Genomic DNA, 19,917 nt, shown 5'->3' with positions numbered 1-19,917 from the left:
ATCAATGGTACCTCGAAGGTATCTGAATATATGCTTAATTCCATTCCAGTGTCTGCGTGTTGGTGAAGAACTAAATCTTGCTAACAAGTTTACTGAGAAAGCTATATCTGGTCTAGAATTGTTGGCAAGATACATTAATGCACCAATTGCACTAAGGTATGGTATTTCAGCACCAATAAGTTCTTCATCATTTTCATAAGGCCGAAACGGATCTGTATTAATATCAAGAGATCTCACAACCATTGGAGTACTCAATGGGTGTGCTTTATCCATATAAAATCTCTTTAAAATATTTTCAGTATATGTTGACTGATGGACAAATATCCCATTTGTAAAATGTTCAATTTGTAGACCAAGACAAAATTTTGTCTTTCCAAGATCTTTCATTTCAAACTCCTTTTTCAGGCATTTTACTGCCTTTGAAAGTTCTTCTGGAGTTCCAATAATATTTAAATCATCAACATATACTGCTATTATGACAAATTCAGATCCAGACCTTCTCATAAAGACACAAGGGCAAATTGGATCATTTTTATATCCTTCTTTTAGCAAATATTCGCTAAGACGATTGTACCACATTCGCCCTGATTGTTTCAACCCGTACAAGGATTTTTAAATTTTTATTGAGCAATTTTCTCGAGAATCCTTGTATGCTTCAGGCACTTTGAACCCTTCGGGAATTTTCATAAAAATGTCATGGTCCAATGTGCCATATAAATAGGCAGTGACCACGTCCATTAACTGCATTTCAAGCTTTTCATGAACTGCCAAATTCATTAGATACCTGAAAGTAATTGCATCCACCACAAGGGAATATGTTTCCATATAGTCAATGTCAGGCCTTTGCGAAAAACCTTGGGCTACAAGTCGTGCTTTATATCTTACGACTTCACCCTTTTCATTTCGTTTACGCACAAAAACCCATTTGTGCCCTACTGGCTTGACACCTTCAGGTGTTCGAACTATTGATCCGAAAACTTCACGTTTTTCAAGTGAAGTTAACTCTGCTTGAATTGCATCCTTCCATCTTGGCCAATCATTTCTCTGTCTGCATTCATCGACAGATTTTGGTTCAAGATCCTTATCTTGTTGCATTATTTCAATGGCAACATTATAAGCAAAAATATTATCGACCACAATATTATTTCGGTTCCACCGTTTTCCTGTCGAGACATAACTTATTGAGATTTCTTCATTCTCATTATTTTCAGGTACTTGGACCTCCTCGGTGGTATCACCATTTGTTGTGTCTCTGGGCTCTTCTTGAGCACTCGCCTCCAAATTATGATCATCTTGATCATTCATTCCTTTCCTTTTTCGAGGATTTTTATCTTTGGAACCAAATGGTCTTCCACGTTTTAAGCGTGGTCTAGATTCATTTGCCTGAATAAGTTGTCCTACCGGGACATCAACTCGAACTTGAGCATTAGCAGCTGGGATATGCGATTTAGTAACCCGTGGAAGGTTAGTAAATGCATCCGGCAGTTGATTTTCAATATTCTGCAAATAAATCATCTTTTGAACTTCTTGCTCACATTGATTTGTTCGAGGATCTAAATGAGATAGTGACAATGAATTCCAATCTATCTCATTTTTCATCTGCTTATGTTCTCCCCCTAATGTTGGGTATACTGATTCATCAAAATGACAATCAGCAAATCTTGCCGTAAATAAATCTCCAGTCATAGGTTCCAGATATTTTATAATAGAAGGAGATTCATACCCAACATATATTCCCAACCTTCTTTGGGGACCCATCTTTGTGCGATGCGGTGGAGCAATTGGGACATATACCGCACACCCAAATATTCTAAGATGGGATATATTTGGCTCCCTTCCAAACGCCAACTGTAATGGGGAAAATTCATGATAATTTGTTGGCCTTATGCGCACAAGTGCTGCTGCATGCAAAATAGCATGCCCCCATACTGAAATAGGAAGTTTTGTCCTCATTAGCAATGGTCTAGCTATCCATTGGAGGCGTTTAATCAATGATTCTGCTAGACCATTTTGTGTATGTACATGAGCGACCGGATGCTCAACTTTTATTCCAATCGACATACAATAATCATTAAATGATTGAGATGTGAATTCACCAGCATTATCAAGACGAATTGTCTTTATTGCATAATCTGGAAATTGTGCTCTTAACTTTATAATTTGAGCTAACAATCTCGCAAAAGCCATGTTGCGAGTTGATAATAAGCACACATGTGACCATCTTGTAGATGCATCTATCAAGACCATATAATATTTGAATGGTCCACATGAAGGGTGAATTGGCCCACATATATCACCCTGTATACGTTCCAGAAACGCAGGGGATTCAATCCCAACCTTAGTTGCTGATGGTTTGATAATCAGTTTTCCTTGGGAACAAGCAACACAAGAGAATTCCTTAGATTGAAGAATTTTCTGATTCTTCAAAGTATGTCCATGTGAATTCTCAATAATTCTGCGCATCATATTATAACCGGGATGGCCCAACCGGTCATGCCAAATGATAAAATCATTAGAATCAGTAAACCTTTTGTTTACAATGACATGTGATTCAACAGTACCAATATTTGTATGGTACAACCCAGAAGAAAGTGCAGGTAATTTTTCGTGCACAATTTTCTTCTCCATATTTATTGTAGTAATATAAAGGTATTCAACCTTTCCTTCATTTGCAGTCTCAATATGATAGCCATTTTGGCGAATAACCTTGAAACTTAGCAAGTTTCTTTGAGATTTACTACAATATAATGCATTATCAATTACCAATATCGTTCCTCCAGGTAGTAATAAGGTTGCTTTTCCAGAGCCTTCAATTAATTTTGTACTACCAGATATTGTATTGACATAGTCCTTTTTCATAATCAAATGACAAAAATATTTCTTTTCTTTTAATATCGTATGAGTTGTGGCACTATCCAAAATGCACATATCTCCATTATTCATCTTGAATCCAATTGAAGACTGATAAATTTATTTATCTTCATAAAATAAAAATGCATTGTAAGAAATAAAATAAGTAACAATTTTGCTAGAAAAACATAAGTCCCTTTTTTTTTAAAGTTAAATTATGGTTATTTAGAATTTAAAAAATTATATGATTCAATTATGATGAATGTTACAATAATTTAGTTTATGGAATTATATACTTATTAACCTTAAATAAATATTATACACAAGTATTAAAAACAAATATAAAATATTATAAAACATTAATATAATATTATTCATCATGTATAGATAATTTGTTTATTGACAAAAATAATACAATCATTATATATTATTAATGTCTAAAACATTAACAAGAATAAATAGTTATTATAATTAAATAAGGCGAATATTATTTTTAGTAACTATATGATATTAAGATTAAATAATAGCACACTAATAGTAATTAATTACAACATTGTAAAATAGCACAATGTAATAAATAATATACAATTATCATAAAAATGTAACCTTGATTATTATTTTTTTTCTTCAAATACATAAACGTAAAAACACAATAATTCAAAGTACATGATAACATATTGAAAAACATGAAATTAAACATCAATTAAGATCCTTAAAAAAATCTTCAACCTCCAAATGAGTAATATCATTGAGGTCATTAAAATCATCATCCCTTAAGGCCATATTTGCTTCAATATTATCATTATTCAAAGGCCTTGCCTCAACATTATTTTCGAACGCCAAGTGTGACTCTATCCGAGCATTAGAAGAAGAGGCACCACCTCTATTTGCCTTTCTTTTAAAAGAATTTTGATAAAGTCTTACAAAATGCTCAGGCGTCCGACATTCATTTTTCCAGTGGCCTTTCATGCCACAACGATGACAGTTACTTTTTGAAGGGCCATTTTGAGAACTGATATTGTTCTCCCTTTTATGTTGACCACCACCACGACGATTATTATATCGTCCTCTGCCATTGCCACGCCCACGCACATTATTATGACCTTGATATTTATTATGTCTTCTTTCAGACTGGCCATGTGCTTTTACCATATTTGCCTCCGGTAACGGAGCAGTTCCAGTGGGACGGGCTTCATGATTTTTCATTAAAAGGGCATTATGTTGTTCAGCCACCAGAAGGCATGATATCAATTCAGAGTATTTTTTAAAACCCTTTTCACGGTATTGCTGCTGTAATATTACATTAGAGGCATGAAAAGTAGTTAGTGTTTTTTCTAACATGTCCTCATCATTTATATTTTCCCCACATAATTTTAATTGGGAAGTTATTCTAAATACAGCAGAATTATACTCAATTACGGTTTTAAAATCTTGAAACCGTAAGTGCATCCACTCATAACGAGCCCTTGGCAATACCGTTGCCCTGAGGTGGTCATACCTCCCTTTTAAGTCTTTCCACAATTCAAGTGGATCTTTCACTGTCAAGTATTCCATTTTTAGGCTTTCATCTAGATGATGACGAAGGAAAATCATAGCCTTTGCTTTATCCTGACTTGATGCTGTATTTCCTTCAATTATAGCATCACCAAGACCTTTAGCGGTAAGGTGAATTTCAGCATCAAGTACCCATGACAAATAATTTTTACCAGAAATATCAAGTGCAACAAATTCCAATTTTGACAAGTTTGACATGATGAAAATTAATTTGAAAGTAACAAAGATAACTTAAAAATTAAATTTCTTTAGTAGATATACCTGATATAGAAGTTAATTTTCTGAAAAATTAGAGCTTCGTGCTGATAACGTGTTATAAATTAACTAACTTGACAATTTTATAAAGGAAGAAGAACAAGAGAATATGTATATAGAAAGTGTTAATAGAGAGAGTAGTAATATAGAGAGAGTAATAGCAATTCTTTCTCTTATGTGTTTTGTATGTTTTTACATTGAAGTTTAAGGCTATATTTATAGCCATATTTACAAGTGGAGGAAAATATTAATGGGCATTTTACCCACTTAAAAAGTAAATGGACTATCCACCATTTTAAGTGGACAACCATTTTACTTGGTTGATATTACTTGGTTGATAATACTTGGTTGATAATAATATGTGTTTTGTGTGTGACGTAACGCGATAAGATTATTGATAACAAGTAGAAATTACAATATTAAAAAAATTATTTTATATCTCACACATTTAATATAAGTTATGTCATAAGCTAGGCTTCGTTTTGTTTCACAAATTAGTGGATCTTCCTTTTTGATCCACAAACGTAACTTTGAATCCACAAATTTACGAAACAACAAAATAATCTCACAAGACTCTGTGTCAATTATATTTTTTTGCTATAATGATCAAAGAATATACCATAATAACGAAAGCCATCAATACAATTTTTTTAAAAAATTCTTTTAAACGATCCAAGTAAATCATATAATTCGAGAAACATCAAAAAGGAGATGGAATAGCTCGTAAAGGATGGGCTTTGGCTAAAGCCAAACCAAATTTCTCCTTCATGTCTAAGTCTTCTGGCCTAACCTCAAGTTTCCAATTAAAGGAATTCAAGAGTGAGCCCAACATGACTGCAAGCAGGGGCATATTCTTCGGTCTGCACCAAATAGGATTAGTTCAAAATTTTGCCCTCGCATGTCCAGATTTGAATGTCAAAACCTCTCAGGTTTGAACTCTAAAGAATCCTCCCAAAGGATAGAATCTCGGCCAATCTCCCACACATTGACTAGTACCTATAAGTAAGAGTGTCTAATGAGTGTGTTTGTCTAAGTTTGGACAAGTCAACAGAAGGCTAATTAATAAATGAAGAAATTACATAAAAACAATTTTAAGAAAAGGTATTTTAAAAAGTCAAAACTACTATCTGAAAAATTGGTAAATACAATTTATTTGAATTGTGAAAAAAAAGTTTAAGAGAAAATCGATCATTTTTATATGGTTCAATTCGAACCACATAATTAGCTCAAAATTATCCAACTGTAAGATGAACTGATCACTTGGAATGTACCCAAATTGAGATAACTTTACTACCATACCTGTGAGCCCTTTGGGACAATGTAACCATAGAATTCAACATCTTGCTCCACTTTGTGCGGGCTTAAGAATGGAACAGATGGGTGCAATCTTAATGTTTCTTTGATTATGCATTGCAAGTAAGGGAGTCGAGAAACATCAGGTTCTTCTATTAATTTTCCTTTCCCAATAATTTCTGCAAGCTCGGCTTGAACTTTTTTCATAATCTCAGGTTGTTCAAGTATTTCTGCGATTGCCCATTCCAATGTGCTTGTAATTGTATTAGTGCCCGCACTAAATAGGTCCTATAACATTAATTAACTATTAGGATTAGATCACTTCACACTTCATCACCACATAACAAATAATCTGACATATAACATAAATTGATTAAATCATCTTGAACAAATGCATGACGTTCTCTTTCTAAAATGATTTTAACTTTTGATTGGAAAAAAAAAAGGATTAAGTTAATAACTGAAGAGGAGCTACATTGATGACATATAAATAAAAGCTTAAATTCATAAATTAATGAGAAGAGAATACAAACCTGGAAATTATGGTGACTGCGAACTACTTGATGGTTGTATATCACACGAGTTTTAGGAAGTGCAGAAAGAAGAAGAAGAAGATGTTATTTCAGAAATTTCGTATGGAACATTCTGAATTTAAATAATATTAATTAATTAAAATTTAAAGGAAATTTGGTCCAAAAAGATTATCGGAGTGCTTCTACTTTTAAGTAGGAGACTTTTCATTTCCACCACCTATGTGGGACCAAAGCTTATTTAATAAAGTAAGAGAAAACATATCATTTTTCTCTCTACTTCTTTTTTCCTCAATTTTCCATTCAAACTATCAATTAAACCCAACAGGTTCTCTTCACAAATATTGAGAAACACTTTCAAGACATCACTAGGGGTGGGCATAAAATACCGGAAACCGAATTACCGGACCGAACCGACTATTTCGGTATTTCGGTATTCGGTATTCGGTACTTCGGTTCGGTATTCGGTACCAAAATTTAATATTTCGGTATTTTGATTTCGGTTTCGGTATTTATAATTTTCCCGTTCGGTATTCGGTAAATACCGAATACCGAAATTATTTCTGTTGGGCCTCCTAAAAGATGAATTTTAAACATAAAGGGCTATAAGCCCATTCCTATAATTTAACTTGAAGTCCAGCCCAGTCCTTAACAGCCCAATTAAGTATGTTTTACATTCACTACATCTAGCCCAATTGAACAAGGGTTCCTATGCTTCTCTACAGCAATAGTAATGGCAGAAACTGCTGCATCAGCTTCACTGCTTCACTCCGCTTTCACCTTCACCGCTTCACGCCGCCATCCGCTTCACTTGAAGGTAAGTTCTCTTTGCTTCTTCTCTTCCTCTTCCTCTTCCATTCTTCCTTCACATTCTGTCTCTATTTTTCCCCCAAATAATACGCGTACCCTAAATAACATTTCAAATAGATTATGAAGTTTTCAAATAGATCAAGAACCTTCAACATCAAGGAGGCCTTATGATCTTCTTTGGTTTTCTTGGTTCCCGTCCTCTTGAAAAACACGGGCTGCTCTTATTTTTAGCAATCTTCGACAAATTTGAGTTTGATGATGTGGTTTTTCTTTGTGTAGTTACAAATTTAACAAATTTTGATGATATAAATGAAGCTTAGACGAAGAACCAGAGGATTTAATATGTTGGTATATATTCTTGAAATTTGATAAATTGATTGATATTTCAAGACAAGTGTGAGAGTTGAGTGCTTGTTTTCTGCCTGGATTATAAAATTGGAGATTGCAGGGAATCTCACACTATCGACACAACAATAAAATTATATAGGTTGCTACTTGCTATTGCTGAAGATAATAAATACTGTTGTGTGGGACTATATTATATGGCAAGCCCCTCTTCTCCAGAATAGAATAATTATTGTTGCTAATGTGAATATTACAGTAGCTAAAAGTTGATACATTACAATTTTTCTCATGCTTTTAAATGAAATCTTCACATCTTTTGACTTCACTATGGGATTACCGAATACCGTACCGAACCGAATTTTGATTTACCGATTACCGAATTACCGAACCGAAGTTTGAAAGTTCGGTATTTGGTATATACTTTGAATTACCGATTACCGAATTATCGAACCCAAACTTTGAAAATACCGAACCGAATACCGAATGCCCAGCCCTAGACATCACTTATTTCACTATGAACCCTTTTCTTTTCTTCCAATGGCTCGTTGATCAAATCATCAAAAAGTTCAAATAACTTACCAAAATAAATAGTTGTACAATGCCTTAGTCCTTGAAGATCAATCTTTTCAAGTATGGAGAAAAAATTCACTAGATTCGGCTTTCCCATCTCAGCAATGACAATCCTTATAACCTCTTTGAACTCTACCTTTGAATCCGAAAAAGGGTCGGCCAAACCCTTGGAGAAAAGGGTGTTTGACAACAAATTGAGACTAGTCTTGAAAACAACTTCACCTATATCCACAACTTTACCCTCTTCACTACATTTTGTACAATAAGCAATCAATTCTTTCACTTTTTGAGATATGAGATGTTGATTTGCATCAAGCCTATTGGAAGACAAGATATTTGTGTTCAATATTCTCCATTGAGGACAAACAGGAAGCCATCCCACAGAAAATTGGGAATGGTTGTGTGCTTGAACGGCATTAGGAATAAATCTAGACGTTGAAAAAGCTTGATCTTGATTTTTAAGGGCTTGTTTAGCTACGGTTGATGAAGAAATGACCACTGTTGTTAATTGTCCTAGTTTTAAACTCATAATTGGACCATAGATTTTTGCAAGATTGGCTAGTGATACATGGGGTTGTGCACCCAACAAGTGAATATTTCCAATAATTGGCCATGGTGATGGACCTGGTGGAAGTTTTTTGCTCCCTCTTCTGCATATTTTTGATATAATACCAAGGAAACTCAAGGCAAAAATTGATCCAAACACAAGTGTAGAGTGATCCATTCTCTCACACACCCTTCCTTTAACTTTGAAAAGATGATTGTATACATTCCTCTTTAGTTAATAATAATACTCCCTCCATTTAAAAAAAATAACCTTAGGTTAATTTGACATGAAATTTAAGAAAATAAAGAAAATTTTCAATTTTGTGGTCATAAATTAAAATTATGTCAAGTATACCAAAATATTCTTTAATTTTATGATATTAAACATGCCACGTAAAAAGTTTAAAAAAAATATTTCAAAAACGGAAAAAGAGTTATTCCTTTTTAAACAAATTAAAAAGGTAAATGTGACACCCCGAAATTTTTTTCGCAAAGACTCGAACATTTCTTCACGTGTGGGTAGACTCGGATCGGAGGACTTGTAATTCTACACATGAGTTAGGATCAATTCCTAAGTAATTAAAGAGTGCTAGAGGTGATGTGGGGTCATAAGGGATCCTTAGAACCAAGCTAAGTCCAAAAGATTCGTCGTGGCTAAGTTTTAGGATGAGTTCATATAAGGGGTCGACTTCTAACGACCCTATCTTTTGAAATATGAAGAACTGGGTGGCCCACGACCTACCAAATTAAAGGCCTTTGAGTCTTCTTTCCAACGCCACCAAGATTGAAATTTTTGGAGTTCGGAGTCAAAGATTATGTCCATTTTACTACAGACTAGCACAATAGAAATTTTAGGCCTAGGGTGCAACTGCTTGGAATCTGGGCCTGGCGCGATGCGCCACTATCGCGCCAGGAACAAGCCTCAGTAGTTTGGCCCCTGGCGCAGCGCGCCACTACGAGGTGTGCAGAGTTTTCAAGCCAATTTCCAGAACCCAGAAAATATGGCCTTGGCGCTGTAAGGGCGCGACGCGCCACTATCGCGCCAAGAATGTGCCTCAGTAGTTTGGTCTTTGGCGCGGCGCGCCACTAATCGATGTGCAGGTTTTTAGGCGTAATCGACCTGGCGCTGCAAGGGCGCGACACGCCACTATCGCGCCAAGGGCGTTTTAGCCTATTTTTCAGAACATTTAAGGAGGGGCAATTTGGGAATTTGTCCCAAATTATATATGTATCATCCTTGAGCATTTGGGATGATATTTTCAGCCCCACTCTCTCTCTAGAAAAGCCCTAGAAAACTCTCTCTTCTTCATCTCCTTCTTCTTCTTCTCCAAATCCATCTCCAACAAAGATCGCCTTCAAGAGCTTCAAGAATTCAAGCCTTTCATTAAAGACCTAACGTCAAGGTTTCTTCAAAGTCTTCAAACAAGGTATGTAAGGCTAACCTAAAATATGGATTGAGTTCTTCCATATGCCCATAGATGTGTTGGTTAGGAGTTGTGAAAGAGTTGCACCTTCTAGAAAGGTTTTCTTGAAAGTTCTCCCTAAACTATGGAATGTTTTTAGATACAAATGGTTGATTGATGATTTTAATGACTTGAGTTACTAAATAGTTATTTTTCATATTATTAACTACAAATGTATCTTTGTATATAGATTTATAGGTATTGACGATATTCTTGAGTTGAGTTTTGTTGAGAGTATGGGTTCATATTTCATTCACATGAACCCAAGATGAGATTTCTTGTCATAAATGTCTTGAGGTTGAGATGGATAGTTGTGTGTATATATGTATTAATTGGAATGAAAAGAATGAATTGGTTAGTTAAGAATGTCCCTTTGCTTCTATAAAATGAACATAGGACAAAAATAAGGATTTTGGAGTAGATGTTTGATGATTGATGTGATGAGGATACTTGACAATGATGTGATGATAATGTTTAATGATGATGTAAATGATAATATTTGATGACGATGTGAGTGACGACGTGAATGGTGCTTATTTAATATGTATAGAATGATTGATGAAGAGGTATATTGATGAGGATGTTATGTGATGGAGCGGATTGGAGTCTAATGTGATTATGTGATATGTGATTTGCATAATCTGAGTTGATTGGAGTCTTATAAGTATTTTGAAAATAAAGGATCTTTTGAGAAGGAGTTTTAAATAAATGATTTGTGAGCATTTTTGCAGAAACTATTTATACACTATTTTTGAGTTTGAGAAATGATTATTTTCATCTATGATTTAAAAAAGAGTCTAAACATGAGTTGAGTTTGAGGGGTCTTTTAATTATTTTAAACACGAGTATTTTGATTATAAATGAGTTGAGCATTTTTACTTGTTAATATATCTTATTGATCTCTTTAACCATGTGATTATGTTGCATAAGTGAATTTTCTTGAATGTGTTACTCCACTTGAGTTGTTGGGCTAAAAGCCATAGAGTTGTGATGAGTCTTGAGGAGATGTCATAAATGCTTATCTAAATGAGGCTTGATTGAGTTGATTTGAGGATGGAATTGACGAGTGGACAAGGTCCTAAATGAGACTTGTCATTATGACTTAATTGAGTTAAAATGAGAACAGAGTTGATGAGGTGGTAATGTTCCACATGAAACGAGCCGTGAGGGCTTGTTTGAGATGATTGGAGGGAGTCTTATGAGCATGGAGTCATGAGAGGAGTATCGAGCACCGAAGCGGGTAAGAGTATAGTCCATACTCGAACCCCAGAAACTACGCCGCCAACGTAGGTAGGGATAGAACCGTTAAAGTCGGATGCTTCCCATGGGATCGAACCGTTAAAGTCAGATGTTTCCCATTTAATTGTCCTGAAATGATAGGACTTGACTAATCGATGGTATCCATGATTAGGGAGGCGTTCATGCCCTGGCAAGGTATGGATGGACGTGGCAACAACGTCTGATTGTTGTACTATTACCGGCTCATAGGTGATGGTTGTCGGATAAGAGAAACTCCCATTTAGGTCTTGATAGTGCTCCGAGTCAGTTGAGTTGAGTGGTTTACGAGTTGGTCCTGTCTAAACTATTTCTTGTTAGACTTAGGGCATTTGAGTGAGTTGCTATATGCTTATGAGTTAGTCCTGTCTAAACTATTTCTTGTTAGACTTAGGACACTTGAGTGAGTTGTTACATATTTATTGAGTTGAGTCCTTTGAGTTGAATTGTAAAATGTTGCATAATTTAATTTGCATATTTACTGAGTTGAGTCCTTTGAGCTGATTGTTGAGTTGAATGTTGAGTTGAGTGTATATAATAGGATTGGGTTAGATGAATTGTGAGTAGATTGGACTGGATCGAATTGTACATGATTTGGATGGATATATGAGTTGATTGGATTAGATGATATGTGATTGACTTCGAGTTAACAGTATATGATTGAAATGGGATTGAATGATTTAATTGTATTGTACATGATTGGATTGTATTGTACATGATTGGATTGGATTGTATGGTATATGATTGGTCTTTGTCTAAAAATGTATTCTTTGAGTTGGATGGGTGATTTGAGTTGCCCGCTAAATTATTCTTTATTTTTAAACTTTCCGCTGAATGAATGAATGAACGGATGTGTGATCAGGCTATGTGGTTCGCTTGGGAGCCAGAAATGGTTTCTGAGTGCCGGTTGCGTCTAGGGTACCCTCCCGGAGCGTGACAGTAAATAAGTTATTTTTTTAATAAGAGATACTCCCTCCGTCCCAATTTTAGTTGACATGGTGTCCTTTTTGAGAATCAAAAACTTTGATTATCATTTTTAGATATATTTTTCTATCATATTAATATGAAAAAAATTGCAACTTATAGTAATTTTCGTATAGTTTTTGAGTATTTATTTTTTTACTTTATAATATTGTGCTAAAATAATACAATTTAATTTTAAAAATTAATCAAATTGACTTTTTTTCATAAGCTGGGCTTTTTTTCCCCCACAAATTAATGGATCCTCCTTTTAGGTCCACAAACTTTGAATCCACAAATTTAAGAAACAAAAGAAATCTCACAAAATATTATGAACTTCGAGAGCAAATTTTTCTAAGCACGATATATCTGATGGGAGATATTTGTTACATCTATATATATACTTTAAAAAGTTGAAAATATATATTGATTCAAGGCAATTTGTCCTAAAATCAGTATATTCAGTAAAATTGAGACAATGTTGATATAGTTAGGTTGAACTAATAAATACAGTGCATCTAATTAAATTGAGCGAACAGATACAATGAAATTGAGCGAGCAGATACATCAAATTTGAGCGACATATACCACGAATTTGAGTGATAAATAATACTCAACACATTCTACTGGAGTTCTCTTTCATGTTTTAAGTTATAAGGTATATTTATCCAAATTTTATTTCTGCATAAAAATATACACTTCAGACTGTAATTAAATGTTAACAAACAGTCCAAGAACTGATCATTTCCTATTTGTTTGGCACATACTTCAACAGTGGTAGAAAGATAGATAATTCATTCTTGCGATGACTTATTATTATTCTTTAATAAGAATCCATATTGAATGTCAGATATATGATTTGGCGTAAATTCGAGTATAAATAAGTATTTACCAACCAACCAACAATATCAAAGAGGAGATGGAATAACTCGTAATGGATGAGCTTTGGGCGTGATGAAACCAAATTTCTCATCCATGTCTAAGTCTTTTGGCTCAATGCCGGCCTCAAGTTTCCAATTGAATGAATTCAAAATCGAACCCAACATTACTGGGATAATTCCCAATGCTAGTGGCAAGCCAGGGCATATTCTTCGGCCAGCACCAAATGGAAGCAATTCAAAATTTTTTCCTTGCACATCCAATTTTAAACTCTTAAATCTCTCAGGCTTAAACACCAAAGGTTCCTCCCAAAAAGTAGAATCTCGACCAATCGCCCACACATTGACTAGTACCCGTGAACCCTTCGGGATGATATAGTCACACAATTCAACATCTTGGTCTACTATGCGAGGGATTAAGAATGGAGCTGGAGGATGCATTCTTAATGTTTCTTTGACAATAAATTGCAAGTAAGGGAGTCGGGATACATCAGCTTCTTCTATTGGCTTTCCTTTTCCAACGACTTCTGCAAGCTCAGCTTGGGCTTTCCTCATAATTTCTGGTTGTCTAACTGTTTCTGCCATTGCCCATTCTAATGTGCTTGTAGTTGTATCAATACCACCAATAAATAAATCCTGTAATATTTTGTCACTATCTCAAATAAACTTAAAATGCATTTTAAATTGGCACATCATGTTATCCTATACAATGCATCAAATACAACTAGCTATCAATAAGAGAAAAGGATGAAATTTACAATCTATAAAGTTTAAAGGATAAGGAGAAGAACGCACGAACCAGAAACGTGGATTTTATGTAATTCTCATCGAACTCTTTAGAATTTTCTGCAGCGTGATCGAGAAACGTTTCCAAAACGTCACTTTTTTCACTATGGTTCTTTTTCTTTTCCTCCAACCGCTCATTGATCAAATCACCAAAAAGTTTAAACAACTTTGCAAAATGGATGTTTGTGCGATACCTTATTCTTTGTGGGTCAATTTTTTCAAGTATGGGGAAAATATCCACTAGGTTGATCTTCCCAGCCTCATGTATGATGCCCCAGATCACATCCTTCAACTCAACCTTTAAATTTTTAAATCAGTTATATCAACATTGTAGTAAAATTAAGGGGTCGAGGTTACTCAACTAATACGTTATTAAACAATCAAATTCTTCAACTCTACCTTTGAATCCGACAAAGGGTCAACCAAATCCTTAGAGAAAAGGGTGTTTGACAACAAATTGAGACTAGTCTTGAAAGCAACTAGACCTATATCCACAACTCTACCTTCTTGACAACATTTATCACAATAAGTAATCAATTGTTTCACCTTTTGAGACCTTAGACGTTGATTTGCATCAATCCTATTGAACAAGACAATATTTTTGTTCAATATTCTCCTAAGCGTTCGCCATGGAGGACAAACTGGAAGCCATGACACAGAAAATCTGCAATAGTTTTGTATTTGAAGGGCATTAGGGATAAATCTAGAAGAAAAGGCTAAGTCTTGTTTTTGAAGGACTTGTTTTGCCATGGCTGATGAAGAAATTACCACTATAGTTATTTGTCCTAATTTTAAACTCATAATTGGACCATAAATTTTTGCAAGATTAGCCAGTGATACATGGGGTTTTGCACCTAACAAGTGAAGACTTCCAATAATTGGCCATGGGGATGGTCCTGGTGGAAGTTTTTTGCTTCCTATGCTGCATATTCTTGCTATGATATAAACAAAACTGATCAAGGCAAAAATTGATCCCATCACAAGTGTATGGTAATCCATTATGCTTTTGATCTCTCACTCTCTTCCTTCTAACTTTGATACTATTCACAAAGTTGATGTGTAAGAAAGTTGCAAGCTCTTCCAATTTATATGTGTTGCATGACCTTTCAAAAATAATCTAATAGTTGATAGTCACTATTAAATCTAGATTCGCGGCGTGTAGAGTCTAGAAAGGAGAGCTCTCTTCTATCAAGATTTTCTTCATTTTCAAGATTTAAATCATAAATCTTTAGTTAAGGATAGAGAAATCAGTAGCGAAGTTAGGCGTAAAAATTGGGTCAGGTGAACTCATGGTCATCTTATTAAACTTGATATATCATTTGTATAATTTTTAAAATATATCTAGTATTATCTTAAGGCACTCATGGTCAAAATAGATTGAATGGTGCACTGGTTGAGAGTTGGTCTTTACTCCTAGTCAAGTGATCAAATCCCATTTATTGTTATTTGGTTCTTTTTTAAGTAGGATATTTTTCAACTATTAATTTTCACATAATTAATATAAGGATTTATTTATTCTAATTGTGTTACTCTTTGTTCGTTATTTTTTATATACACTGTTTTTTTTTTTCAAAAAAAATTCTTTAGATAAAATGATTATTTGTTTCAACTATGTTTTTCTTTCTTTGATCTTTTTTGGAGCCAAATCTTCATAACAGTTAAAACACTATTTATTTTAGCCATGTGCCACACTTGCATGGATTGTCTGCGTCCTAGGGGATCGTGATTATTAAATTATCAAGTCGAAAAGGATAATTAAGCAATATAAGTTTTAGGTGTGTGCTCAATAAAACTGTCCAAATTAGGAGGGGGTTTAATCTATTCAACCTATTTTTAATAATAGCTATATACCTAATGAAAAATGGGATAATTATTGTTATACCCCCAAAAGAAAATTATTTATTATTGGATACGCCATTACTTTCATACCCCTTGTTTTTAATTATCTCGCGTATTTGATACCATGAGAGTATATAATATACTCTGATGATATCAAGTAGTTTAGCTGAAACATTGTCTCTTCCTTCTTGATACCATCAGAGTATATATTATACTCTGAGATGGTATCAAGAAGAAATATATATTATACTCTGAGATGGTATCAAGAAGAAATTGTTTGATATCATCCAAGTATAATATACTCTGATGGTATCAAAGAGGAACAAGAGAAGGGGCACTAGCGTAAATACACGTTTGATACCATGAGAGTATATATATACTCTGGTGGTATCAAGAATGAAGAGATAGTACTTTAGCGAAACTGCTTGATACCATCAAAATATAATATATTTTGATAGTATCAAAGAGGAGTAGTGATGTTGACGACTGCATGACGTCTTGCACGAAATTAAAAGGGAGAAATTGGAGTAAGAGGGTAAATAATTTGGGTCATGAGTCTATTAAGGATAAATAGTTTGGATTGGATCCAATTTGGATAAATAGTTTCACAATTGATCTATTTTGCATAGTTTTTCCATAAAAAAAAACCTCCTAAATTTGGTAAGAATTATTAGGTGTACCCATAAACTATTTATAGTCCTAGTTACGTCTATCATCTTGCTACTTAATACAATATGATTTGATTTGATTGTTATTTGGCCTAGTCTGAAAATGGATGTGTAAAGTAATTACTAAAAGCCTAACTTTTGAGGAACCTTTTTGGTCTATAATAACTATTTTTATTGTAGATAAGGGTAGTTTCTAAAGAAAAAAAACTAATTAATTTTCAAAAAAATATCACTTTTGAACTAAAAAATAATAATACTAGAAATCACTTATATAGGACGAGAGGTAGTATTGACTTGCGTTGTGTGAAGAAAGAGACTAGAAGTTTCCCCTATAAGATTTCAAGTTAATTTCATATATATATATGGTCATTCAATTTATATATTTATTTTTAAAATTACTAAAGAAAAAAAGAAAATCACTTTAAAATCATTCAACATACAAATTAGAACTATACTAATCTCTGGAAGTTTTAAATTTCCAACTAGTTCTTCTATGAGTGATCACAACTAATATATATCCTGTTCAACAGTCCAAATTTGGACGGATATTATTTTCATGGGGTGAATTTGATACCCGTGCTCACAGTTCTAGTTAATGTGTGGGTGGTTGGCTGAGATCCAGCTTTATGGGAAGATCGTAGATGTACGAGCAAAAAATTTGGAATTGATTCCAATTGATGATGGTCGGAGAATATGTCCTGAATTACCACTAGTAACATTGAGAATGGTTCGAACAATGTTGGTTCACTGTGGTCAACATCCTCAAAAGTAGGGTTGTACAGGGCAAATCGATAAACCGCACCAAACCGACAAACCGAACCAAACCGGGAAAAAAAATCGACTAGTGGTTTGGTTTGACTTGGTTTGGTGTTTGGAAAAAAAAACCGAGCATTATAGGGTTGGTTTGGTTTTAACTAAAAAAAATCAAACCGAACCCAAACCGACCCAATTATAGATATACTACTTTTAAATTATGTTATACATAAAAATATTTATTAAAATGTAATTTATAAATATTTTTTAAATTTTTTTTATAATTTTTGTTTTCTTTCTTACATTTAGATTTGGACTTGAGAAGCCCATTTAAATTATATACAAAAAAAGTTCATCTTATAAAGTTATATTATAAAGTTAAAACTTCAAATAGTGTTCTGTCTCCATCTTATATGTTGATATTTTGTACTAGAACTCTTTTTAAGAAGCACTGCTCTGTACTTTTTATTAGATACTATGAAAAATCCGAAAAACCCGAGAAAAATTGATATCGAAAAACCCGACTTTTATTGGTTTGGTTTGGTTTATAGATTTAATAACCCGACACAAATGATTTGGTTTGGTTTGTAAAAAATTCGAACCAACCCAGTCCATGTACACCTCTGCTCAAAAGCATCGGATTTGGGGTTTATATTCATTTTGGTCATACTGATATTTTTAAACTTTGAAGAGGAGATAAAAGATAAAGATTGTTCTAGTGGGCGAGCCAAATTTGTAAATCACTTATTTTTCGTTTATAAAAAATAAAAACCAAGAAAAGAAAAATAGCAATAAGTAATAATATCTTATTTCAATAATTTGTGCAAGAATTACAATCTTTACAAAATCTTATATAAAAAAAATATAGTTCTCTGATTTTCTCCTCACTTTCGTCAACTCAAGAGCTTTGCTTTATTTTTGAATCGTTGGAACACTTATTGAAATTTTATCATGAATATGTAGTCAAACTTTGATCACAATCATGCAAATATGAAATTTTTTGTCTCGGCACTTGGAGACGAAGACTTCTTCATATGAGGAAGACCTGTACATCACCACTTGGAGACAAAGACTTCTTTGTATGCGGAAGAGTTGCAAATCACCGCGGAAGAGTAGGACTTCTCTATATATTTCTTTTTCTTTGGTCTTATGAATACCACTTTAAAGTAAGCTAATATTCATGGTTTGAATATTGATATTGGGATGTATACATGGAATACAGGTGGAAAATAGTGTTGTATATACTGATATACAGTATATATATAGTCTGATATGCAAGAAAACAATGTTATATATACTGATATACAGTGTATATAAATTCTGATATATAGCATATACAGGAAACAAATACGTGGTATACAGTGTGTATACAGTTCGATATACAAATAATATTGTATACACTATATACAGAGTATATATAGTCCGATATATAGTGTATAAACAGCTGCGATATACAGTGGAATTAGGCTTAAGGCCCAAAACGCAGATGACCCAACAACTTAGTCCAGACGTACAGAAACTAAGTATCGGACCATATTTTCATGTGTTATTTATTGTTTATTTATATTGATTTGGGTTGTAATAATTTATTTACTTATATTATTTATACTTGCTTAGATATTAATTTTAGTTTGTTTTAACTTAATTAGATTTTCCTAAAGATAAATCAATTTATGTTAATGTACTCTTTAAATGATTTTCTACCTTATTTAGTAATTTGATAATTTTTTACCTTTTTTATACATGTATATTGTTTTCAATGTTTAAATTTGATCATTTTAAAAAAAATAAAAAATTAAAGTCTTCATTTCCTTTTAAATTAATATTTTCAAAAGTTAGTTAAATAATTTTTCAAATCGTCGGATAACCGCGCGTTAGCGGCCACTTTGAATGTTAGCACCTTTTCAAAGTGGAAATAAGAACCTCTTACCAATTTTTCTCTAATTTTAAGACTTAAATCTTTTAGGATCTTTAAAATTAAGGTCTTTTGATTTTCCTTAAAAATTAAGTGATGACTCTCTTTTCTAAAAATTTAAATTAATTTTAAATTGTCTTTTTCCGACATAACAATGGATACATTCTTAAGGTTTCTTTAATAAGGCATTGCAAGTACGGAAAATGGAAAATATCAGCTTCATCTATTGATTTTCCTTTTCTGACGGCTTCTTCAAATTGTCTAAGTATTTATGTCATTGGTCATTCAATACCCGCGCCAATTAGGCCTATAACATTTTGTAATTATCTAAAAAAATAGAAGTTATAATTCAATTAACAAAATCAAAGAAAATAAATAAAATTCTCTTAGCTCTACAAAGTACCTTTGGATTGAGATCCACAACTGAATTCCAATTATTCTCTTTTTTTTTCTTTTTGTTTTCATCGAATTTGATTTACTACGTGGCACTCAACCATTAACTTCTTTTTTTTTTTTAAAAAAGGGCGGATTCCAAACTACAAAACTACTTCCGCAACTGCAAAAGCTAAATTACTATATGTTGCATCTACTTAATTAAATTGTGGGAATATGGAATAAATTAGTACA

The 19,917-nt window shown here is 33.4% G+C and overlaps 1 protein-coding gene and 1 pseudogene across 1 annotated transcript; both read right to left on the bottom strand.

The window, feature by feature from the left end:
- Nucleotides 1-5,359: 5,359 nt before the first annotated feature.
- LOC129883746 (geraniol 8-hydroxylase-like) lies at nucleotides 5,360-8,931 on the bottom strand (annotated as a pseudogene).
- Nucleotides 8,932-13,174: 4,243 nt separating this feature from the next.
- Nucleotides 13,175-15,149, bottom strand: LOC129883356 (geraniol 8-hydroxylase-like). The gene is made up of 3 exons (XM_055958008.1): nucleotides 14,515-15,149; nucleotides 14,129-14,413; nucleotides 13,175-13,965 (listed from the first exon to the last, which is right to left on the bottom strand). Exons 1-3 carry the CDS (start codon nucleotides 15,112-15,114, stop codon nucleotides 13,360-13,362), a joined length of 1,491 nt encoding a protein of 496 aa, XP_055813983.1. The 5' UTR covers nucleotides 15,115-15,149; the 3' UTR covers nucleotides 13,175-13,359.
- Nucleotides 15,150-19,917: the final 4,768 nt, after the last annotated feature.

Source organism: Solanum dulcamara, chromosome 3 (genome assembly GCF_947179165.1).
Source record: "Solanum dulcamara chromosome 3, daSolDulc1.2, whole genome shotgun sequence".
Taxonomy (NCBI): Eukaryota; Viridiplantae; Streptophyta; class Magnoliopsida; order Solanales; family Solanaceae; genus Solanum; species Solanum dulcamara.
The sequence above is the reverse complement of the archived record's forward strand: the minus strand, read 5'-3'. Positions and strand labels throughout refer to the sequence as shown.